The sequence below is a fragment of the Ceratotherium simum genome, chromosome 21 (assembly GCF_057802395.1).
Source record: "Ceratotherium simum simum isolate JZ-2026a chromosome 21, ASM5780239v1, whole genome shotgun sequence".
Classification (NCBI taxonomy): domain Eukaryota; kingdom Metazoa; phylum Chordata; class Mammalia; order Perissodactyla; family Rhinocerotidae; genus Ceratotherium; species Ceratotherium simum.
The window spans coordinates 24,957,564-24,982,325 of NC_141920.1; the positions used below are offsets into that span (position 1 = coordinate 24,957,564).

A 24,762-nucleotide genomic window follows, 5' to 3' on the forward strand; every position below is an offset into this window, starting at 1 on the left:
TTAAAAGTCTGTCTCCCTGTGAATCAGTTAGTATAACCCACAGGCCCAGATGGTTTTACAGTTGAGTTTTACTAAATATTTAAAGAACAGATACACGTATTCTTCCAGGGCATAGAAAAAAGAGGAAAGATGCTTTACAACTCATTTTGAAGTTATTTTAATCTTGATGCCAAAATTAAAGAACAGGAAGAAAGGATAATTATGAGCTGTTTTCACTTGTGAACATAGGTGCTGAATCCTAAAAAGTCTAACAGTGTCAGAAATTAGATTTGGAGTAAGGGGAGTTTTCAAACTGCTAGTTGGAGTATAAATTGGTATAACCACTTTTGAGAACAGTTTACCAATATCTAGTAAAATTGAAGATGCTTATACTTTGAAACCTAGCAATTCTAAGTATATAGTCTAAAGACATTCTCACATGTCCACAAGAATACATGACAAATACATGACATTGCAAAATTCTAAGAATGAAAAGTTGGAGGAGGGCACCTTTAGTATTCCTCAGCAAAAGAATAGCTATATGGGTTCCATAAAATGGAGCACTATTATAGCAGTCAAGATGAATGAATGTGAAAAAAGAACATTAAGTGAAAAAGGAAACAGAAGAAGAATACGTAGAGTATGGTGCCACTTATACAAAGATTAAAAGCATACAAAAAATGGCAATACAGTTCACCTACATATGTAGAAAAGCATGCATGGAACTGTTAACCCCAGTTATAAGATAAAAGGAAGAGAACAGAGGGGCTGGCCCAGTGGCATGGTGGTTAAATTCATGCACTCCGCTTCGGCAGCCCAGGGTTTGTGGGTTCAGATCCCAGGCACAGACCTACACACCATTCATCAAGCCATGCCGTGGCAGCATCCCGTATATAAAGTAGAGGAAGATTGGCGCAGATGTTAGCTCAGCAAGTCTTCCTTAAGCAAAAAGAGGAACGTTAGCAACAGATGTTAGCTCAGGGCCAATCTTCCTCACCAAAAAAAAAAAGAAGGGAATGGAATGAGATTAGGAAGGAGTAGGGTGCTTCTGGTGTATCTACATATGTATCTGAAGGAGATAGGGCAAAATATTTAAACAAAGTGATGGGTACAGAAATTTTTCATACCTTTTCATATTCTTGAAATATTTCATTAAAAAACATTGTACCAATTCCAGTCCTCTATTCTAGAGATTTTTTTTTTCTGTAGGATTAATAAGGATGACCAGCCCTGCCGCTGTTATGATACCCCAGGGTGGAAACGTGTCATCTTCCATGATGCCACCAGGCCCTAATTCAGAGCTACAGCCCAGGACTCCTCGCCCTGCTTCTCAGTCAGGTAATGACCTCCAATCTTTGAGGATTGAAGAGGCTGGAACTCCCTAAACAGGTCATTACAAAATTCACCTGTCTCTGATGCCAAATTCCTAACTGCCCAACTTAAATACCACCTTCTTTACAAAGTCTACCCTAATTTCTTCAAGTTAAAAGTCATCATTTCCTTTTCAGAATTTCTCATTATTCTCTTATCAGTTATACCCCAGCATTCCTAAAAATCTGTTCCTTGGCCTACTTAGTCCTGCAAGATACTCTACGACAAAAAATTCTATTGTCAACTAAATTTGGTATATGCATCATACTTTATCCTTTCTCCTGGAGATTCAGATTCAGATTAACATATTGGAGGCACTGAAAGTCCTACAGTAAAGAAACCTGTTTAAGGTTGTTAGGTCCGGGTTTTCCTAAACCTAATTGACTATGTTTTGTTTTATTTTGTTTTCTCATAACACTAATGAACATAGTCCCCCAGAATATGCTTTGGAAAATACCGCTCTCCGCATTTTATGTTTAGGTCTTGCATCCACTTTTGAACCATATATTCTTTTTAGACAAGATTCATCTTTCTATCATCTTGGTATGTTGCTTTGCACGTAGAAGGTGCTCATGAACGTTTCATTGAATAGTACTAACAGATTTTACTCTATATTTGCAGACTTGTCAAGACTGCTGCTTTAGGATCTAGGTTGCAGGAAGTTAATTATTGCTTTGTTGACTGTCTTTAAACAGATGCAATGGATCCACTCCTCTCTGGGCTCCATATACAGCAGCAGAGTCATCCCTCAGGATCTTTAGCTCCCCCGCACCACCCAATGCAGCCTGTCCCTGTGAACAGACAGATGAACCCAGCTAATTTTCCCCAGCTGCAGCAACAGCAACAACAACAGCAGCAGCAGCAGCAGCAGCAGCAGCAGCAGCAGCAGCAGCAACAGCTGCAGGCAAGACCCCCACAGCAACATCAGCAGCAACAGCCACAGGGAATTCGACCCCAGTTTACTGCCCCAACTCAGGTGCCTGTTCCTTCAGGCTGGAACCAGCTGCCTTCCGGAGCTCTTCAGCCTCCTCCAGCCCAGGGTTCTCTGGGCACAATGACTGCAAACCAAGGGTGGAAGAAGGCTCCCTTGCCTGGCCCAATGCAACAGCAACTCCAGGCAAGACCATCCTTAGCCACGGTACAGACACCTTCCCACCCTCCCCCTCCATATCCCTTTGGCAGCCAGCAAGCCTCACAAGCCCATACAAACTTTCCTCAGATGAGCAACCCAGGCCAGTTCACAGCTCCTCAGATGAAGAGCTTGCAGGGAGGGCCCTCCAGGGTCCCAACCCCCCTGCAGCAGCCCCACCTCACCAACAAGTCTCCTGCCTCCTCACCCTCCTCCTTCCAGCAGGGATCCCCTGCATCCTCCCCAACGGTTAACCAAACTCAGCAGCAGATGGGACCAAGGCCACCTCAAAATAACCCACTTCCCCAGGGATTTCAGCAGCCCGTCAGCTCTCCGGGTCGGAATCCTATGGTTCAACAGGGAAACGTGCCACCTAACTTCATGGTGATGCAGCAGCAACCACCAAACCAGGGGCCACAGAGTTTACATCCAGGCCTAGGAGGTGAGGAACACTGAAGCGATTTGTGTTCGTAAATGTACTGGAGATAGATCTTAGTAGAACTTCAATTTTTAGAGTTAATGGAGGGAGTGAAATAAGGATGTAATTATTTGGTTTTGTGGATATATTGGTGACACTTGATATAACTTAGTTAACTTGATACATTATGTAGCATCTTACTGGTTACATTTAAGCTAGCCCTCTGGATAAAAATGCAGGTAAAATTCAATATAGAGATGTTCATTTTGTTTTTCAAATTATTTTTGCTTGATCTTGTTCTAGTAGTTAAAATGTCCAGAAGAAAAACGCATTTTATTAACAACTTAAACTGCTCAGCTGTTGAAAAAATTAAGATTATGCAGTAGATCAAAAATGAAAAGATAAGTGCAGGGTCTTATTGGGGAAAAGGCCCTTCTAGTTTTCTATTTTGATAATCCTAGTTAGTAAAATAGTAAGCATGGTATTTGTTAAATTTGATTAAAGTATTAAAGGGGAATAAGTTCAGAAATCATTGACTTTTATAGTTTTATAATGCCAATGCCTGCTCCTTAGAGAGGGAATTCCACCAGTTATACCTAAAGGAGATTTATTTATTTATTTTGTAAGGTGCCTCTTGTATGAAGAAAAAGCAATGGAGCTTAATGTGTGAGAGGTAAAACGATTACAGTAAAACTTATCCATCTCCATGTTTATTATTTATTCTTATTAATCATTGATCTAGTGCACATGAATGTGCTTGGAGCTTTTCAGTAAGGAATAGAGAGTGTCAGTAATACTGTCATCTAATAAACATACCCCCCACCAAAAGACACCCATTGCCTACCCAGAAAAAACCCTTACATCTTTAGCGCAACATAGCAAAGGCATGTTCCCATGGTTTCTGGTGAAATTAAGTTGCTCATCAGTCTTTTCACTCTCTTGTAATTAATTTTACTGACATGCAGGCTCTAATATTTGAATCCTAAGAAGTTTTTAGAAAATGCAATGTTTCAGCTCCAAACTTCACTGTTCTAGGCATCTAGCCCTGGATCAGTGGAAGCTGGGTAGTCCCTCCTGCAAATGTGATTGCTGATTTAATTACAATGGAAGCTTGCAAATGGGGACTTGTCACTGCTAAAGAAAAGACAAATGCATATTTGTCTACAAAGCATTTTTCAGGACATTGAAAATTTGGCCCTTAAAAAAAATAAATGGACTAATACAAAAAAATTTTAAGTGATCTTTAGGTCTTGATGCTTTCATAGAGCAGATGATGTGCTCACCTAGGTGATCTGGCCACATCAAGGCCTACATTATAAACAATGAGTGGGTTCTGAGATTCTCCTTACAGATTTGTTTTCTGAAATAAACTTTCCTGTAAAAGGAAGTAACACTTTAGTAAGATTCCATTAGAGCATAGTTTTTGGTACCATAGCTGTCAGAATTGCAGCAAACTTTATGAGGGGAAAGTGTAATGATAAATTTAATATATCCTCACTTTGAAGCTCCTGTGAAGTGTTTCTAATCTCCTGTCTCTTCCAAAGAGACAAGCACAATATTGGGGGGAAATTTTCCACAAAGGAGATTGTCATCCATTTCCCTCAATGGAAAAAAAATCACCTATCCTTAATATCAGGACCCACCTCTTTGTTTTGTAGTGTTTCTTATCAATTTGTTTGACTATGAGAGAATTTAGCGTATTCCTTTGGTGCCTGTGTTAAAGTATGTAAAGTTTGGGGGTCCATTGTATTACAGAGAAAAGTGAGCCCTAAACCTTGCTGTGACGTGGCCTCAGATCACATTTAGGGAGCAGATTGCCATCTTTTCCTTGGCATGTTCTAAGTGTAAATTTTTTAGTATTTCTTTTTCATTTTGACAATGCTCATGTAAGAGATTGTGTTGATTTTTTTAACCATCTTTCCCAACCTTATTATTAAAGATCCTACCAGTGTGACAGAGAGAGCTAAGCCAGTGGAGACTTCATGCAGCTCATCCTTCCTTATTCATTCCACATCTAAGCAAGAGTATAAATTTGCTAGGTAACTGCCTTACTCATTGTTTTCTATTAAGGAATGCCTAAACGCCTCCCACCTGGCTTCTCAGCAGGACAGGCCAATCCGAACTTTATGCAAGGTCAGGTGCCTTCGACCACAGCAACCACCCCTGGGAATTCAGGAGCCCCTCAGCTGCAAGCAAATCAAAATGTCCAGCATGCAGGTTTGTTTTCTATGATTTATTCAGCCCGCATTTATTGAGCGCTGTGTGGTAGATACCGTGATAGGCAACAAGGATATACAGATAAATGTAAGTCCTGATCCCTCCCCTTAATTTCAAATCCATAAATAATTATTCTTTCAGAGCAATAACTGATATATCAAAAGTAGGTGAAATGTCTCAGGGACCTGGAAACACCTAAAGAAGGGAGGTGGAACTTCAGTTAGAGCAGGGCTCAGCAATTTTTTTTTTCTGTAAAGGACCAGATAATAAATATTTTAGGCTTTGCAAGTTATATGGTCTCTGTTGCCACTACTTAACTCTGCTGTTATAGTACAAAAGTACCCATAAACAATAGGTGAATGAATGAGCATGGCAGTGTTCCAAACACTATTTATTTACAAACTGGCAATGGGCTTGATTTGGCCCATGGGCCATAGTTTGCCTACCCCTGAGTTAGTAAAAGGGCAAAAGGCGTTTCTGGCAAAGGAAACTATAGGTACAAAGGCATGGAGGCACATGGCATTTTGGACAACTACAATTTTTAAAATCTCTATATATTGGGGCTGGCCCGGTGGTGCAAGCAGTTAAGTGTGCGCGCTCCGCTGCGGTGGCCCAGCGTTCGCCGGTTCAGATCCCGGGCGTGCACCAACGCACTGCTTGTCGTGATGCTGTGTTGGCGTCCCATATAAAGTAAAGGAAGATGGGCACAGATGTTAGCTCAGGGCCAATCTTTCTCAACAAAAAAAGGAAGAGGATTGGCATCAGATGTTAGCTCAGGGCTGATCTTCCTCACATAAAAAAAAAAAAAAAACTCTCTATATAGTACATGTTAGCTTTGTTTATGCTGAGTATCTTGAGTTCTGGTTTACAATGTAGTGTTTGAAGACTAGCCTTCAATCAGTATAAATTTAATGCCAAGAGTGTACTGTATATAAGAAGAAATTTTGGAGGAGAAATAGGGTGGAGCAGAACGGCTAAAAAATATTGGTAAAGCAGTATTGTATAAGCCCAAACTTCATGTGTTTGGTTGCTTAGGTACCACGTGACTGATCCTTTTACCCTTTCTCATTCGGGCAGCTTGGATCGAGGTAGTACAAATATTTTCTGAACTCCCATCCCCACTTGGAGTTAATTTAGTTATGTGGTTCCAAATTTAATTGTAAATCACTAAGGAACAAGAAAAGTCCTAACTTAAAAAAAAATGTAAACTACCTCTTGGAGGGTGAGAGAAGGGTAGGACAAACTGCTTGACTTTCACTATCTGCTAATGCGAAACTACATTCCTGAGTCATGTGACTTCATGTTTTCTATAAGAAGTTCTAAAACAGTGATAAAACCATTCATAATTCCTCCCCAAGCACAGCTATTTTGTATTTTTATATGGTGCCTTCCACATGCACATATTGTTTTGATTTCGCCGTTTATCCCACCTAAGATAGCTCTGCTCTTGTCTGTCATTTTCTGTTCTCTAACCCTACTTTATTTCTCCTGTTAGCTTTTACTTCTTTCTGAAAAAATGCTTGTCTGTTTGTCATTGTCTCTTGCCAACTAGACTCCAAGGAGTCAGGGATTTGGTCTATCTTGTTTATTGATAATACCTCAGCACCAAAAGTGCCTTGTGTGTATTAGGTACTCAATAAATAATTTTGATTGAATGAATCTACAGTGGTGTATTCAGTGCATATAGTGTATAGTATATATTGGTCATGGAGTTCAAGTTAAGGGTTTATAAGGCTGGTTTAAAAATCTTCTCCGGGATTCAGGAAAACTCTGGACAGTGTGAACAAGGGACAGTTTCTCCCCTGCCTCCCTGAGCATGGACTGGCCTCATAACTTCATTGTGGTTGCCACTTTCTAGTCCCCATTTAAAACTGAAAAATAAAAGGGAGATAAAATAAGCTAGAAGGTGGTTATTCAATAAAAAGGGGAGATAATGCTATAGGAAAATCCCGAAGACTCAACAATGAGTAAACACTGCAAGCCAAGCAGTGTCCTTTGTCTAAATTAGAAATAACTGAGAAGAATAGAACATATCCCATGTAGTGCACCAGAGACTGCCACAGGGGAGGGTCACTGAGGTTTTAACATCCCTTGTTAACTATCCTTTGTCTGCAGCTTCTGGGTTGCCTGTCAGTTGACTCCCAGTAGAGGCTCAGCTTCCAGATCAGGATTAAATAATTTTCACCATGTTGGGGCAGAGGAGACCTATCCTTAGGAAATATTAGGTGTTCTTTTCTTTTAAAGTGCAGCATCACTTTAAAGATATCACACACATAACCTTTGAGAGTCATAATTTGCCAAGAAACATTTTTAAATGTCTTCTCAGCATTAAGGTTGTCCTAAGAAGATACATCACATTCTTTGTTTCCTTGACTCATCTAAAGCAGAGCTTATTTCACTAGCCTACAGTGCTTTTCATTAATTTTCTTCTTCCTAAGGTAGCTACAAGTCATTTTTAAACAATGAGATGCTGCCTTTCTCTTTATTTAATCTGAAAGAAAGGAAACTTTATTGATCTTCAAAATGTTGTCTTTAAGTTGACAAATAGGAATAAAGAAACAGTTTCTCCGTCTCTATTATCTGGTCATTAAGAATGTAAACAATTATTCCACAGTCACATCTTCATATTTTAAAAAATCCACAGAAAGTATGTCAAGCACAGCACATTTGTTTATGCTGGTTAGTGGATATATGGGTGATGGGTGTTTTTCTAATTAAGGTAATTTGAGTATCTTTATATCAATAAGATAGTATTTCTTTCTGAAACTGTGCTTTTTTTTTTTTTTTTTTAAGGTGGCCAAGGAGCTGGTCCTCCTCAAAATCAGATGCAGGTGTCCCACGGGCCACCAAATATGATGCAGCCCAGCCTCATGGGAATTCATGGCAACATGAACAGCCAGCAGGCTGGTAGTTCTGGGGTTCCTCAGGTGAACCTGGGCAACATGCAAGGCCAGCCCCAGCAGGGCCCACCATCTCAACTGATGAGCATGCACCAGCAGATCGTGCCCTCCCAGGGCCAGATGGTCCAGCAACAAGGAACCTTGAACCCTCAGAACCCTGTGATCCTTTCAAGGGCCCAGCTTATGCCACAGGGCCAGATGATGGTGAACCCTCAGAGCCAAAATCTTGGGCCCTCACCCCAAAGGATGACCCCACCCAAGCAGATGCTTCCCCAACAGGGCCCACAAATGATGGCGCCACATAACCAGATGATGGGGCCCCAGGGGCAAGTTTTGCTCCAACAGAACCCAATGATAGAGCAGATCATGACCAATCAGATGCAGGGGAATAAGCAACAGTTTAACACTCAAAACCAATCCAGTGTCATGCCGGGACCAGCACAGATAATGAGGGGACCAACTCCAAACATGCAAGGAAACATGGTGCAGTTTACGGGACAGATGTCAGGACAGATGCTGCCCCAGCAAGGGCCTGTGAACAACAGTCCATCTCAGGTTATGGGGATTCAGGGGCAGGTCTTGCGGCCACCAGGGCCCAGCCCACACATGGCCCAGCAGCATGGTGATCCTGCTACTACAGCAAATAATGATGTCAGCTTGTCTCAGATGATGCCAGACGTTAGCATGCAACAAACCAACATGGTCCCCCCCCACGTGCAGGCCATGCAGGGAAACAGTGCCTCGGGAAACCACTTCTCAGGCCATGGGATGCCTTTCAATGCACCTTTCAGTGGAGCGCCCAATGGAAATCAGATGTCCTGTGGTCAGAATCCAGGCTTCCCGGTCAATAAGGATGTCACGCTAACAAGCCCATTGTTGGTCAACTTATTGCAGAGTGACATCTCTGCAGGCCATTTTGGGGTAAACAATAAGCAAAATAATACCAACGCAAATAAACCGAAGAAGAAGAAACCCCCTCGGAAGAAGAAAAATAGTCAGCAAGATCTAAAGTAGGTTGTGATAGTTTTACCTCAAATCTTATTCATTTATTTCTATGTGAACAACTTTTTTTGATGGAAAATTTTAAACATATAAAATTAGGGTAGTATAATGAAATCCCCCTGCTTCAATAATTATCAACTCATATCCTGTCTTGCCTTCATCCATGCCCTCCCCATTACCCTTTTGATTACTGTAAAGCAAATTCACTTTAAATATTTCAGTACGTACCTCAGAAAGATAAGGACAGTTTTTTTTTTATGACCACACACTACCATTAGCACACCTAGAAAAACTAATACCTCCTTCATATTCTCACATATCCAGACAGGGGTCAAATTTCCCTGATTGTCTCAAATTAATTTTTTTACAGTTTGTTCAAATAAGGAGCCAAACAAGGTTTATATAATGCAATTGACTGATATATGTCTCTTATGTCTGTAGTCTCAGGGGGGTTGTGGCACTCAGAGCCTGAAAAGTAGCCAGTGCTACCATGCTGCAACTCCACAGAGAACTTCAGGCTTATAGTGGCTGTTGGGGAACCAGAGAGGACAAAGTGTGTTTTGGAAATAAAAACTGCTAATGGAGACTCCCTGCTGTCTCTCAAATAGAAGTGGGTTTTTGTATAGGTGCCTTTCCTTTAAAGGCTCTTTATCATCCCTAGAAGCTTAAAACCTCCTGCTCAGATGATTGGACCTTTTAAATCAGTTACCCTTTCAATAAAGGTTCTCCAGGTGAGTTATTTTGCAAGATCACAGCAGGAAGGGCAGTTAATTTATATTTCATTTCCTGAAGCTAAGTGTTAATTTAAATCATGGTTTTGGCTTTGATAAAATGTTTCCAGAAGGAATATTGATTGAACTGGATTTTCTGCCTTTAATCATAAAACTGGAATTCAGAGATGCTTATTAGGGAATAGTTAGTAATGAATGTAAAAGGAGTTAATTGAAATAAATTGCTACAACTATAGAAAAGAATAGGAAGCTTTAGTTAAACAAGCATAAATGTTCAAAACAAAACCAACTACCTTTCTCCCAGCCTTCCCACAACATTTCTTTGATTGTACTCTAATATTATACTCACTTGCTGCTTCTTGACTCTCATAAATTAAGTCAATAATTTTATATTAACAACCTATATTTTCTTGAATTTAGACTTAATAAGCCCTTTAATTATCTAATTTTTCCAATAGCTCTAAGTTAAATTCTTTACTGCTGTCAAGCTGTGGATATAATGTTTTTTGTGGTGATATATATTCCTCCCAGTAGTCTAGAAGTAAAATTGCAAGGTTATTCAGTTGCCATTAGTATGTATTTTTGCTGTGTTCCCTAGCCCTGAGGCAGATGGCTTACTTGTTGGGGCTACAAATTGTTTCATGAGCCTTATACACCATCAGGGCTCCTAGGAAAGGGAGACAGTAGGTTTAATAGGAAGAGCACCTGCTCCCAGCTTTACCACTAGCTCACTGTGGAACCTTGGGCCTGTCTCTCATGCCTCTCTGGGCCTTTGTTTTCTCATCCATAACATGAGGTGGCTGGATCAGATATCTGAGATTTTCTTAGCAGTATAGTTCTTGAAAGTAAAGAGTACTACAGAATCTTTGCCTATAATTTGAAGTGAGAGAGAAGTCACATAAGGAGCAAACTGATGTAGGCATCTGGATGTGCTAAGGACCTACTTCAGGTTCTAAATTTCCATGTGCTGAGGCTTTTAAAGTGGATTAAGGTGAGGCTTATGAAACTACACAGAAAACAATGAGATAAAATGCTGTCTAAAAGTGAGTGACCAAGATTAGGGCAAAGGGAAACTAAAGGTAGGAAAGAAAGGTACAGGTAGGAGTAAGATTACAGACAAAATGAGAGATGTGAACGCACTGGTTCTTTGGGCATGTGAGGTTAGTAGATAACATTTCTTTTCCACTAAAAATTCTAAGCTACGCTCAGTTAAGATGAAAGCGTCTCAAAGCCTATGGGCATGTCTGCAAATACTCGTTCTGCAGCAGAATTAATTAACTTTGTTCTGGTATTCTCTGTCTGTCTTTGTTCTCTGAATACCATTTTCATCAGGCAACCTACAACTTCTTGCGAGGTGTTGTGAGTTGTTGGAGCCGTCACTGTAATATCCACAAAAAAGAAACAGTCTGGATTCCCTGGTTGAATTTGATAGCTACATCAAAGATAGTGTGGTTTCACAGGAACAGTACTTTATAATATTGATAGCCCAAACTATGATCAGATCTTAAAACATCTAAGGAATGGATGATTACATGAAAATCATTATATCCGAAATTTGTAGAAAGCACTTTGAGTAAATAGCCATGCTATTAGATTAAGTGGATTTTAACATATAATGAAATTGCTAGATTATTTTTTATGCCAAATATTGAATATTTTGTCAGACTAGAGAGACGTAAATAATGGTAAGGATGATAATGCAAGCAGATTTTAGTTCTTCAGAAATAGGGGAGGGGTTAAGCTAAGTTTGTGTGTGTAAAGTATATAACTTACTCTCAAATGTGTAATTGATTTTTTAGCACCCCAGATGCTCGCCCAGGTGGTCTGGAGGAGGCCGATCAGCAGCCGTTGCCTGGAGAACAAGGAATTAACTTGGACAACTCAGGCCCTAAACTGCCAGAATTTTCAAACCGACCACCAGGTGATAAATTGTTGGCTAAAGATTATACACTTGTCATCATTTATACACATTACAAAGCTTCTCTTCAAGGAAACAGTAGTATTTTATTTTGTCTCCTAACGAGGCTACTTTAGTGATTTAATGTGTCTAGTATTTGGAAACTTTGCCTTGGTATTGTTAAAAATTTCAAATATAACATCTGAAGGTGTGTGTGTGTGTGTGTGTGTGTGTGTATTCTGCTCATATTAGTCTTCATTATTCTAAGTCCTCATAAAATCAGACTGAAATGTCAAGTGCCTCTTTATTCTTGTCAATATCAAGGTTCTAGTTGGCATCAAAATGAAATAAGATTAAATGGAAAGATGTTTTCACTCTAATCCTGCTTGCCTGCCTTAGCTGCAGCCTTTCCTACTGGGGCTTTCTCAAAGCAGAGAACAGGGTTTAAAATAAGATTTAAAAAAAAAATTTATTATGAATCTTTAAACATAAAAAATACATAAAGAATCATGAAAGAGACACTCATGTACCTACCACCAAGCTTAATGATAAATAGGACCAATATTGTTGAAGCCCCCTGTGTTGTACCCCTCTCTGATTATTTTATAAAATAGTAATATCCTCTAAATGGTGAAAAATTATGTTGAAAAGGAAAAAGCTCCTAAAATTCATTCATTCCAACCTAGGTGTTATAAAACTAAGGCCAGCTGCCACAATATCTCTATACCTGGTTACTCTGGGCCTGAGCAGGGATTTGTAACCTTATTCCCCTGTGACACAGTTGAAGACACACAAGCCTGTCACGCTTACGCAACTCTCCCCTGTGTGTACAAAGGATTATGTTTTGTTTCTTCCTCACAAATTATTCCACCTCCTTTTTGGCATGTAAGTGAGAGTGATGTTATTTTAGAGATAAGCTTTAATCCATCCTTAATTTATGTATTTTAAAGGTGAATCAAGAAAAAAAGGTAAACCCATCATCATGATGCATCATGATGTCAGTACTTTGTGTTATTTATTAAAAATTGTTCAGGGACACTACACTTCTTATCAGTGAGTTGCAGCAGGACAATTGAGACTGGGAGGTCACCAGTCTTTGGCGGTATGTCCAGAAGGCGTTATGAACAGGAAGGTACCTTCTTCCCTCAGACGCATCTGAATTTTTCTTGTATGAATCCCAGAGGTCCTCACACATTATTGCTTCCTTTCTACAGTTTGCAAACTGGGAGCCTGCAGGCTGAATTTGGCCTATAATGTGTTTGAATTATCATGCAGTGTCTTAAACCAAACAAAAACCTAAATTTAAATGCCTTTAAACAGAGCATCTGCTCTGCAGTTTGGCTCTGTCCACAGGACTACTGCTGTCTTGTACTAGCCCACTTCTCTTCTTCACTACCAGCCTGGCCCCTAAAGGCATATGAGTTTGCATCCCTTGATTAATAAATTTGGTTTTTCATAATGTTATAGGCACTGTGTGTGTCCTGGCTTTCCCTTAACACCATTCTGTCATGGTAACCCCAATCTGTCTTCTTATCATTAGTGCCCTTTGGACTGCTACCTCCAGCTTCTGGAACTTTTATAGCAGCCATGCCTTTAACTCTTTACTTTCGAGAGGCTGCTGTAATGTCTATTCTTCTTTCTTTGGGATTTGCTGATTTTAAAGATAAAAGGCATTTGTATCATAGCCCTGACATCAAGGGGCTTCTACAGAAATTACAATTTTCTTAACATGAAAACCCGAATTAAACCTGTAGGAATGCTGTGTGTTGGCTTTATAAATTTAAAGCAGTTACTTGGGCCTAAAACAAAAAAGGATTTAAAAAGAATCCTCAAAACTGGATTCTGGGGGCCGGCCGCGTGGCGTAGCGGTTAAGTGCGCATGCTCCGCTGCTGGCGGCCTGGGTTTGCATCCCGGGTGCGCACCGATGCACCGCTTGTCAGGCCATGCTGTGGCGGCGTCCCATATAAAGTGGAGGAAGATAGGCACAGATGTTAGCCCAGGGCTAGTATTCCTCAGCAAAAAGAGGAGGATTGGCATGGATGTTAGCTCAGGGCTGATCTTCCTCACAAAAAAAAAACAAAACTGGATTCTGCACATTGTACTCATTGGTACCATGGAAATCTTTGGCCAGAAGACATTAATTAGCTATTGAGCACAGGGTCTGACTCTGTGGATCAGCAGCATTTGGTAGCTGCTCTGTGAATATCTTGAGCCAGCATTTCTTCTGACTGCCAGCACCAACCATTCTTATTCCTGCACCTTCTTAAAACTTTTCTAATGTATTTTTCATGCAACAATGGAATAAATCAAATGGATAAATGAAATTGTATCTCAGCTATATGCCCACTTTTTCCCACTGAATCACGTTTATTCATGGTTAATTTAATGATCTTTCCATCCTTTCTGCTGATTGTATAAGGTTTGGGTTCTAAAATGCCAAGTAAAATCTTCACAAAAGAAAGAATCATTTGAGATGTTGCCTTCTGCAAATCTGTAAGGCATTGTCCCTCAAGAGTTCTTTTCCCAAAATTACTTTTTATTCCTGAGGGCTCTGCTTCTGGCTTACTTAATTCTCCAATTGTGGATTCATAGAAAATATTTCTCCAAATACAGTTTTACATGTAAGAAGGTAAATGGAAATTAATATCCATAAAAACTTCAGTGCCCTCATTTTATTTTCAACGTGTGCATCAGCTTCTGTTAGCTCCTACTATTTATTAAACTGATTTATGTTGGGGGGGCAGTTTAATTCAGTTGAGTTCCCCCAAAGGACTGACACTGAAGGATGCAGCATGGTGTGTGACGCCAGTGGATTGGAGTAATTAATCTCTCTTTCTTAAGGAATTGAACCCTAGAAGTTTATATTTTACTTTTGTTGAAACAATGAAAAGGCTATCTCCGATGCTGGCGTTTTCAGCAAAACCAAGTCTTAAAAAAATTAATCTGTGCTAACAGAAAAGGTGAATTCTAAATGTTTTACTTCATTCATGAGTACAGTGAAATATTGATTATGCCTGAATGAGACCCCAGTGCTGGGTGGTCAGTTACTTGCTGTTGATGGAGTTTTTCTCATTTCATCTGAACATTTGTCTGGTATAGACTTGGCCACTTTCAGTACGTAGCACAGAATGTCTGTCTATTAGAAGCTTAATACAGTAATGTCTCATTCAGAGCCTGAAGACTGAGGAGCTCCAGGTTCTTGATGCTTTGCTTTTTGCTTTCTTAAGCAGTTTGCTTAAGCATTTGCTTATGACAAATAATGAGGGGCTGCCCCTGCCCCCCTGGGAGTGGGCATGCCTGAGCTGTTTGTGCACAGTCTGTGCCGCCTAGATGAGTATTGCTTGGCTGTACTCTAAAGATAGCAAAGCTTTTCTTGCTGAAAATCTAACTTCCCTGGTTTTGGGGGCTCGTTTTAGGTTATCCTTCTCAACCAGTTGAACAGAGGCCACTTCAGCAGATGCCTCCTCAGCTCATGCAGCATGTGGCACCCCCACCACAGCCGCCACAGCAGCAGCCACAGCCACAACTGCCGCCGCAGCAGCAGCAGCAGCCACCACCTCCCAGTCAGCCACAGTCTCAGCAGCAGCAACAACAGCAGCAGCAGCAACAAATGATGATGATGCTTATGATGCAGCAGGACCCCAAATCAGTTAGGCTTCCAGTCTCCCAAAATGTTCATCCCCCAAGGGGCCCCCTAAACCCAGATTCCCAAAGAATGCCCATGCAACAGAGTGGCAGTGTGCCTGTCATGGTCAGTTTGCAAGGACCTGCCTCTGTGCCGCCGTCACCTGATAAACAAAGAATGCCAATGCCTGTGAATACTCCTTTGGGAAGCAATTCAAGGAAAATGGTATATCAGGAGAACCCCCAGAATCCTTCCAGCTCACCACTAGGAGAGATGTCCTCACTCCCTGAAGCGAGTGGCAGTGAAGTACCATCTGTCTCAGGAGGCCCAAATAACATGCCTTCACATTTAGTAGTTTCCCAGAATCAGTTAATGATGACAGGGCCAAAACCTGGACCATCACCCCTTGCAGCAACTCAAGGTGCAACTCCCCAGCAACCCCCTGTAAATTCCCTGCCCAGCTCTCATGGCCACCACTTTCCAAATGTGGCCGCTCCAACCCAAACATCTAGGCCTAAAACACCAAACAGAGCCAGCCCCAGACCCTATTATCCTCAGACACCTAACAACCGCCCTCCCAGCACAGAACCTTCAGAAATCAGTCTATCACCAGAAAGACTCAATGCCTCCATAGCAGGACTCTTCCCCCCACAGATTAACATACCTTTACCTCCTCGGCCAAATTTAAACAGGGGCTTTGATCAACAGGGCTTAAATCCAACAACTTTGAAGGCTATCGGGCAAGCACCTTCCAATCTTAACATGAATAATCCTTCCAATTTTGCTGCCCCACAGACTCACAAATTAGATTCTGTGGTGGTGAATTCCGGAAAGCAGTCTAATTCTGGAGCAACAAAAAGGGCAAGTCCAAGCAACAGTCGCAGGTCTAGTCCTGGTTCCAGTAGGAAAACCACCCCAAGTCCTGGGAGACAAAATTCAAAAGCCCCTAAACTTTCTCTGGCCTCTCAAACAAATGCAGCGCTGTTGCAGAATGTGGAGTTGCCAAGAAACGTATTGGTCAGTCCTACTCCTTTGGCCAATCCCCCTGTACCTGGGACCTTCCCTAACAACAGCGGGCTGAATCCTCAGAATCCTACCACGCCTGTGGCTGCAGTGGGAGGTGTTCTAGAGGATAACAAGGAGAGCATGAATGTGCCTCAGGACAGCGATTGCCAGAATTCCCAGGGTAGGAAGGAGCAGGTAAACGTTGAGCTAAAAGCAGTCACTGCCCAAGAAGTTAAAATGGTTGTCCCTGAAGATCAATCCAAAAAGGATCAACCTTCAGATCCTAACAAACTTACCAGTGTCGAAGAGAACAAAAATTTGGTGTCTCCTGCTATGAGGGAAGCACCAACATCGTTAAGTCAACTTCTTGACAACTCTGGAGCTCCTAATGTGACCATTAAACCTCCTGGGCTTACAGATCTGGAAGTAACACCTCCAGTAGTTTCTGGGGAGGACCTGAAAAAAGCATCTGTCATTCCGACACTGCAAGATCCGTCTTCTTCTAAAGAACCCTCTAATTCCCTAAATTTACCTCACAGTAATGAGCCGTGTTCAACCCTTGTGCATCCAGAATTGAGTGAGGTCAGTTCTAATGTTGTACCAACCATCCCTCCAGTAATGTCAAGACCTGTAAGCTCTTCCTCCATTTCTGCTCCCTTGCCCCCAAATCAGATAACTGTTTTCGTAACTTCCAATCCCATCACAACTTCAGCTAACACATCAGCAGCTCTGCCAACTCACCTGCAGTCTGCATTAATGTCAACAGTCGTCACAATGCCCAATGTGGGTAGCAAGGTTATGGTTTCTGAGGGACAGTCAGCTGCTCAGTCTAATGCCCGGCCTCAGTTTATTACACCTGTCTTTATCAATTCATCCTCAATAATTCAGGTTATGAAAGGATCACAACCAAGCACAATTCCTGCAGCACCACTGACAACCAGCTCTGGCTTGATGCCTCCCTCCGTTGCAGTTGTTGGCCCTTTACACATACCTCAGAACATAAAATTTTCTTCTGCTCCTGTACCACCTAATGTCCCCTCCAGTAGTCCTGCTCCAAACATACAAACAGGTCGACCCTTGGTCCTTAACTCACGAGCCACCCCTGTCCAGCTTCCTTCCCCGCCTTGTACACCTTCTCCAGTTATCCCTCCTCATCCCCCTGTCCAGCAAGTGAAAGAACTGAATCCAGATGAGGTTAGTCCTCAGATGAGCGCCTCATCAGATCAGAGCACTCTGCCCTCTTCACAGTCAACCACAATGGTTTCTCCCCTTTTGACTAATAGTCCAGGTTCCTCTGTCAACCGGCGAAGCCCAGTCTCATCTAGTAAGGGCAAAGGAAAAGTGGACAAAATCGGCCAGATTTTGCTGACCAAGGCATGTAAGAAAGTTACAGGCTCTCTTGAGAAAGGGGAAGAGCAATATGGTGCAGATGGAGAGACTGAAGGCCAAGGGCTAGAGACCACAGCTCCAGGGCTCATGGGAACAGAGCTGGACAGTAAAACCCCAACGCCCCCAGCACCCACTCTGCTAAAAATGACCTCTAGCCCCGTGGGCCTGGGCTCCACCTCAGCAGGACCCAGCTTACCTGGCGGTACTCTCCCCACCAGTGTACGCTCAATAGTAACCACTTTGGTACCCTCTGAGCTCATCTCTGCGGCGCCGACCACAAAAAACAATCATGTTGGCATAGCATCTGAGCCACTTGCAGGTGGCCTAGTGGAGGAGAAGGTGGGATCCCATCCAGAGCTTCTACCCAGCATAGGTATGTACTCGGGGCCTGGCATCTTCTCCTCATGTCAGTTTTTTGATGACTATCCCACAAGAGAAAGCATGACTCCTTTTCTACTTGGAGGAAGAAGAATGGGCTAAATGGCAAGAGTGGTAGTTTCACTTATTGGAAGTGCATTGGGAAATATACTTTTAAAATCTCATGTTAAGTTTACATTCATTAACGTGGTTCTCTCTCAGCTCCTGAAATGATAATACCTTTCATTTATATAAAGTTTTTCATTTTACAAGTAAGCATTTTTACAATTGTTATCTTAACTCATCTTCATACCAACATGTCAGGTAGCCCTAACCCTATTCTATGAGTGAGAAGATTGAAGCTCAGAGAAGTTCAGTATTTGTTCAAAGTCTATACTATGAACCTCCAGTTTGACATTGTCCCTTAAATGTGAATAGCAGGTTCTCCTTACCGTGACAAAGACTTGCTCTCAACAGTTTCAGAACAGGGTTCCCTTAGCCCCTTCTTCATTGTACTCTATTCCAGGGACTATTCCCTTCTGACTGGCTACTCCAGAGGAGAGCTTTCCAGAAAACCATGTTTCATGGTAATAGACACTGGAAGAGAAAGTGGTTGAGAGACAGATAGGCTTGGGTTGGTATCATCATCAGCATTTACCAGCTGTATGGGCTTAGGCAAGTTACTTGGCTACTCCAAACTTCAGTTTCCTCCTTTGTAATATGGAGACAATATTAGTTGTAAGAATTCAAAGAGATAATGTATATAGCATGCTTAGCACAGGGCTAGAATATAGTAATCATTCAACAAATGGTAAAAGATTATTACCGGTTTCTTTTTGATGCAATCTCTTTATAAATTAGACCATTCCATTCACATATATGTAGTTCAGATTATTTCCTATTTACTGTTAGGGTGGGCTACTGATGGAAGCATAAGTGTCCTTATACATCCTTCCTTCCCTTCACATGTACACACACACACACACACGTACACACACACACACACACTCCTCCTGCTCCAAGGCTTGAGCGGTACAGAAGCTCTGTTTCCCCAGAGTGGGATCAGTCACACACTGCCAAAGCTGGCAAGGACCTTTGCTATATCTTAGGCCAGCTAATAGTGCCTGTCTTGTTTATGCAGCTAAACTGCTTCCAGTGCCTACCACTGAGTGGTAAGCACCCAGGAGGAGGGGCAGAAAGAACACAAGCTTCAGGGTAAGACCAGAGCTCAAATTCTAGCTCCACTAGTTACCAATCACAGTTGGATAAATTCTTTAACCTCTCGTAAGCCATGTACTTTACCTGTAAAATGGAGATTGTGATTCCTACCTCCCAGAATTTGTACAAAGATTCAATGAGAGGGCTTAGCATAAAGTGGCCAGCACACTGCCTCACACAGAATTCTGGAAAGGTTAATTTCCCTTCTCTCTGCCTCTTTACTTGAATGCTAGAGATACAGGGAGGAATAAAGGCCCTTAAGGAGACAGACTTTACAGGGCTGGTTGCTTTAGGTTTCTGGTTCTAGTTTTGTTGATGTAGGTGAGCCCTAAGAATTAAAAAGAAACCTGATGTGCCTAAAATATATTCTCTGCTATTAAATGTTTCCATTCTACATCCTTTCAGAGAACTTTTCCCTCAGGTCTGAGAGAATAATGATGAAGTGATTAAAAAATATTTTTTTCTGGATCATATACAATCTTAGAGAAATATGTGAGACTTGGGGAGATGAACTAACAGTTGGAAAAAGTCTCAGTTTTAGTTAAGATAATTCCATTCTTTTTCAAGGGGCTTCTATGCTTTTACCTTGAAGATGTGAGAAACCAATACTGGAGTTAAAAGTAAAAGTATAGTTTTAAGCTTTATCAGATAAGCATCCAAAATAAATTCTTAACACAAATGCATTATTGACTACACAGGGAGAGAAATCTACAATATTCATAATTTCCACAAGAGGGTAAAACTTACTGTTGCAGAGTTTATCTAGGATGTTAGACTAAAGTGTCAAGATGGGAGGACATACACTTGAGTGATTGTGGCATATCTATGTCCTTAATCTTTACTGTATGGTCCAAGAAGTTTCCATTCTAGAGTACATTGTATATTCTATTCCATTCCTCTTCAAGGGCCTAAGTTCTCTCTGTCCTTCAAAGCCTAATTCTGATGTTTCTTCCTTTAATGTACCTTCAAATTTCTTAATCTAGAATTGTTCTCCCTTGCTTGGACTCCTGTAACACTTTATACTTGATGAATAATCTCCTTCATATAACGTCACAGTGCACTCCAGTGTACCACTTGTGTATATCTTATCTTTAATACTAGACTGAGTTCTTGATGGGCAAGAAGGATGTAATTCGATCTCTAAATGTGCTTGGCACAGTGCCTTGCCCCTAGTAAGTTCTTGGTAACTGTTTGTTAGATAAGTAAGTAACATATCAAATTGATTTATTCATTAAGTATGAATTGAATACCTGCTTTATGTCCATCACTCTTGCCAGGTGCTATAGAAGAGTACAAAATAAATTGTATGATTCATTTTAGATCTCAAGGCCTAGTCTTTGGAGGGATGAGACAGAATTTTTTAAATGCTAAGGTGAACTGTGTAATTGTTCCTCTGAAAGTGGTTTGGGTTGTCTACTAAGGTATGCTTTTGGGTTTTTTAGAGTACTGGACAGAACTTGACCCCAAGAAGCAAAAATTATGGGTGCTTTTGTTCTCGTGGCTACCTCCTTCCTTGATCTTTGTACACACAAAAAGGAAAAACAAGTATCCCTAGTTGTATTCTTTCTTAGTAAACGTTATAATAGTTAATTTTTTAAGTAAGTTTTGAAATGTACTTTCAAGGCCAACTTCAAGTACTGCTCTCTAAGAGTACATGTATTTCACCAGTTACTTAGCCCTTGATTCGGTCAATGCTTCCTGTTTTGTTTAGAAAAGAAAGTAAAAGGCCTGTATTTTTTTTTCTTGTCTTAGCCCCTTCACAGAGTTTAGTCCCAAAGGAAACTTCAGCTACAGCACTGCAGGGGTCTGTTGCCAGACCAGGTAAGGCACACTTTGGAAAAACTTCTCAGTGTGGAATGGGTTAAATGTGAAGGAACTACTGCTGGTCCTCAGTGCGCCAGGAAATGGCTGAAACTATCTTATCCATTTGCTTTAGAGTGGACTTGGGTTGAGTGGCAGAGCTTGTGCAGTACTGTTTGAGGTTATTTTCCCCCTGACCAGCTTGCTCTCTTATGCATTCCTGGTGTCAGCCAGGGAACTCAAGAAGGGCATCTCAGTGCCCATTGTCTGTCTGCCAGCCAGCCGTGGGTGGTTTCCATTGCAGAGTTTGCCCTGTTCCATGACCCTGGCACTCGTAGCTGGCAGCTTTCTGACTAGCATATGGTAACTCACTGGGGTGACAAGCATTACTGCACCAAGATAATAATTGTATTATGACAGGAGTGGAGGCTTGTTCTGAGAACCTCTGCTACAGTGAGGTAGCCATTCCTCCAGGGAGTGAAGAGTCATTTCAGTCATCTCTGGATGGCATTAAGTTTCTTCCCATGACTAAGATATTGCACTAGGGATGGTGTTTCTGGAAGGTGGAGTCCATGGTAATCTGACAAATAACTGCTGTGGGATGCTGGGTCAGTTCTGAACGCATGAGGATCTTGATGGCAATAATAGCACACTGCCTTCATAAATTAGACTGCGGAAGCCGATAAATATTGTAGATATGTTACAGTTTAGTCTTGCCTGGCTCTTTGTCATTGTAGGTCATTGAAGGGTAGAAAAAAAAATTGAGGCATGACTGCTTTCCACAAGGAGGTTAGAATCTCATTGACAATACGGTTCACACACTTGACAAAATTAGTAAGAAAAAAAGCAACAATACAACCATGTTTAATTTTATGAGTCTAAGCCAGTAAAAGTAAGGTATAACTTGTGATTACTTTAAAACCTGCTTCAGGGTGCTGTGTCCTATATGATGGATAGGACTTTACACTGCACACTCTGGATAAAAACAGGCCTCTGAAAAAAATGGATGAGCAAAAAACATTTCAGCCACCCAGATTCTTCCTTTGCTGCCAACTGCCCACATGATACCTGACATTGTGCTAGGTATCTGAGAAGGGTAGGAATGGAGCAAATTATTCAGAGAAGAGGTCAGATGGTAAAACTCATTTTTGGTGAGAAAAGGAACAACTAGAAGGGGGAATGAAATTCCATTTCCTACTCCAGATCCTTTCTCCAGAAAATGGGCTTTACCATATCGTATGTTCTCCTTCTCAGAGTAATTGGCTGAAGAATCCTGTTCCTTTAAAAGGTTTGGCTTCAGTGAATCTCCTTAAAATACCCCCTAAGCCATTAAGTGCCTTCACCAAACTCCTTTGATATCCACTTATGTGAACTAGCTGTGATAGTGTTAAAATTCTCAAAAGCATTGAATTTTGTTTCAAAAGAGCGAACTAATCAAGATTTTTTTGAAATCAACCTCTTTTGACTTGAGCCTTTTCATTTTTGAGCACATATTACCTGAGTTTCTTTGCTCCAGAAGAGCCAGCAAGGCAGCAGAGACTCAGTGAGTTGGTATCTCTTTCTTGTGGAGGGGTTCCCAAGTTTTATGAGTTAGATATGGGAAGCTAAATAGCAAATGAGAAGCAAGGATTCTCTGCCAGCATCTTGCATTGAAGGCAGAGTAGTGCAGCCTCCTCACACAAAGGCTGCCTCAATATGAGCATCATAGCAATAATAATAATAGCTAACATAGAGTTATTACTAAGCAGCAGGTGCTGTACTAAATTTTTTATATGTATTTCATTTAATCTTAACTTTGAAGGGGGTAAAGTGGTTATCCCCATTTTTTAGATGAGGCTTTGAGCACAGAGAGGTCAAGTAATTTGCTCAAGATCACATGACTAATAAGCATTGAGGTCAAACTTTTAACCAAGGCGCTCTGACTTCACTGCCTTCAAGGAGATTACCATGTAATCGGTAGGGTAGGTTAGACATGTACACTGAGTCTAAGGTGCTGAACTCCCTAAAAGAGAGGACAGGTACAGGTACAGGGCTGTGGGAGGCCAGAGGCAGGAGACATCCCTGCTATCTGGTGCATCAGGGAAGGTCTTTTGGAAAAGATGGAGCTGCCTAAAGACATATAATGGAGGAAGAAGATGTTTTTCTGTTGTTACTGAGAAAGAAGTGCTTGGTAAACCCACAGGATGCTCATTTAAGCAAAACCCTGCTAGACAAGCTACTGAGATTTTCCTTTCTTAGAGGGCATTGCTGGCAAGTTGCAAAAGAGGGAACATGACAGGGTCTCTAGGTGATATCTCAAAGCAAAGCAGTCTGCCCTCTAAAACTCAGTGAGGAAGTCCTTCTGAGGAGAATGCATCCTAAATAGATGTTTAAGACATATTTGAAGATTGCTGTCTTTAAAAAAAAAGTGTCAAGAGGGTAGAGATATTCTAAGAATGAAAACAATCTCTCCTGTTTTACTAACCTAGTTATAGCTGGGTGAAATATGAACCAGGCAGTGTGAATTTAGTTCTGTTGATCCAAACAGGATTATTTCACAGTGCAGAGTAGAAATAAAAATAGACTGAGTAAGTGTCTTACGCCCCAAACAACCGAGTTGTGTCCGTGCCAGCTCTGTCTGTATACCATGTAGGGTGAGGATCCTGCTGGGCACGGAGACATGTTAGCCTAAATAGGGCATTCAAAATTCTCATAGACACTAGCTTCTCCCTGTGGACATATATACCAGAAGCTCCCACATCTCATTTCTGTCCTTTGTATTTTTTACAGAACTCGAGGCAAATGCTGCCATAGTCTCTGGACAAAGGTAAGATGAGCATTTCTGCAGAGTTAGCTTGAATACGGCATAAGCCTCTTTGAAGGGTATCAGCTTTCTCAGCCTTTAAACCTCTCCTCACCTTGTCCTTTTTCCTTCACTCTTTGTACCAGTCTGTTTTTCCTGCTGAAGTAGGGAGCTGTCATGAGTCCTAACCCCTCAGAGGTAACATTTCTCTTAATAAAACTTGGTAGTTAAGTTTGACCTTTTGTGGTTGTTTTGAAAACTGAATGAGATAACATGTTCAGCACTCAGCATAGTGAGTAAATAGTAAATGTTCAATATATATAGTAAATGTTCAAGATACAGGAGCTGCTGTTCTTATTGGCATTAATAATAGTCTTTGCAACACCTTCTGAAGTGTATTTGTTTGATCCTCAAGGCAAGAGAGAGAGAAAGGCAGGCAGGGTCTGACCCCAAAACCATGCTTTTTCTGTTTTTACTACGTTGCCTCACGTAACCTAACAAAATGAAATACAACTGTGGCTTCAACCTCATTAGCCCTGTGGAGAGGAGTATTACTGTTTTCCAAGTCATTCCTTTTTTAGTGCAGGAATGTACTAGATAACGTTTCAAAGAATTTATCATATTTGTACATCAATTTAGTTTGTAAAACACCTTCACAATCATTTTCTCATTTAATCCTCATTCAGCTCTATGAGGTGGTAATAATAGCCAGCATTTATTTGAATGAGATTCCATGCCATATGCTGGGCTCCAAGCCCCCTAGATGTGTTATTTCATTTAATTTTCACAGTATCTATGAGGAAAGTAAGTTCTGTCTTACAGATAAGGAATCTAAAGCTCAGAGAGGTTAACTAAATTGCCCAAGGCCACAGATTTAGGAAATGGTGAAGCTGAGATTCAAACCCAGACCTTTTGACTCCAGAGCCCTCACATTTAACTTA

The 24,762-nt window shown here is 41.2% G+C and overlaps 1 protein-coding gene across 8 annotated transcripts in view; it reads left to right on the forward strand.

Moving 5' to 3' along the window:
* Positions 1–24,762, forward strand: part of NCOA6 (nuclear receptor coactivator 6) — a 105,966-nt gene that overhangs the window by 69,032 nt on the left and 12,172 nt on the right. For 5 of the 8 annotated variants that reach the window (XM_014787522.2, XM_087445365.1, XM_087445366.1 and 2 more), the window contains 8 exons: positions 1,189–1,317; positions 2,046–2,921; positions 4,968–5,114; positions 7,908–9,024; positions 11,547–11,668; positions 15,062–18,037; positions 20,992–21,060; positions 23,809–23,845. In XM_014787522.2, coding sequence (XP_014643008.2) covers positions 1,189–1,317; positions 2,046–2,921; positions 4,968–5,114; positions 7,908–9,024; positions 11,547–11,668; positions 15,062–18,037; positions 20,992–21,060; positions 23,809–23,845 — 5,473 coding nt within the window. The remainder of the gene's footprint in view (positions 1–1,188; positions 1,318–2,045; positions 2,922–4,967; positions 5,115–7,907; positions 9,025–11,546; positions 11,669–15,061; positions 18,038–20,991; positions 21,061–23,808; positions 23,846–24,762) is intronic. The other 3 variants (XM_014787523.2, XM_014787524.2, XM_014787526.2) reach the window with 3 other exon arrangements.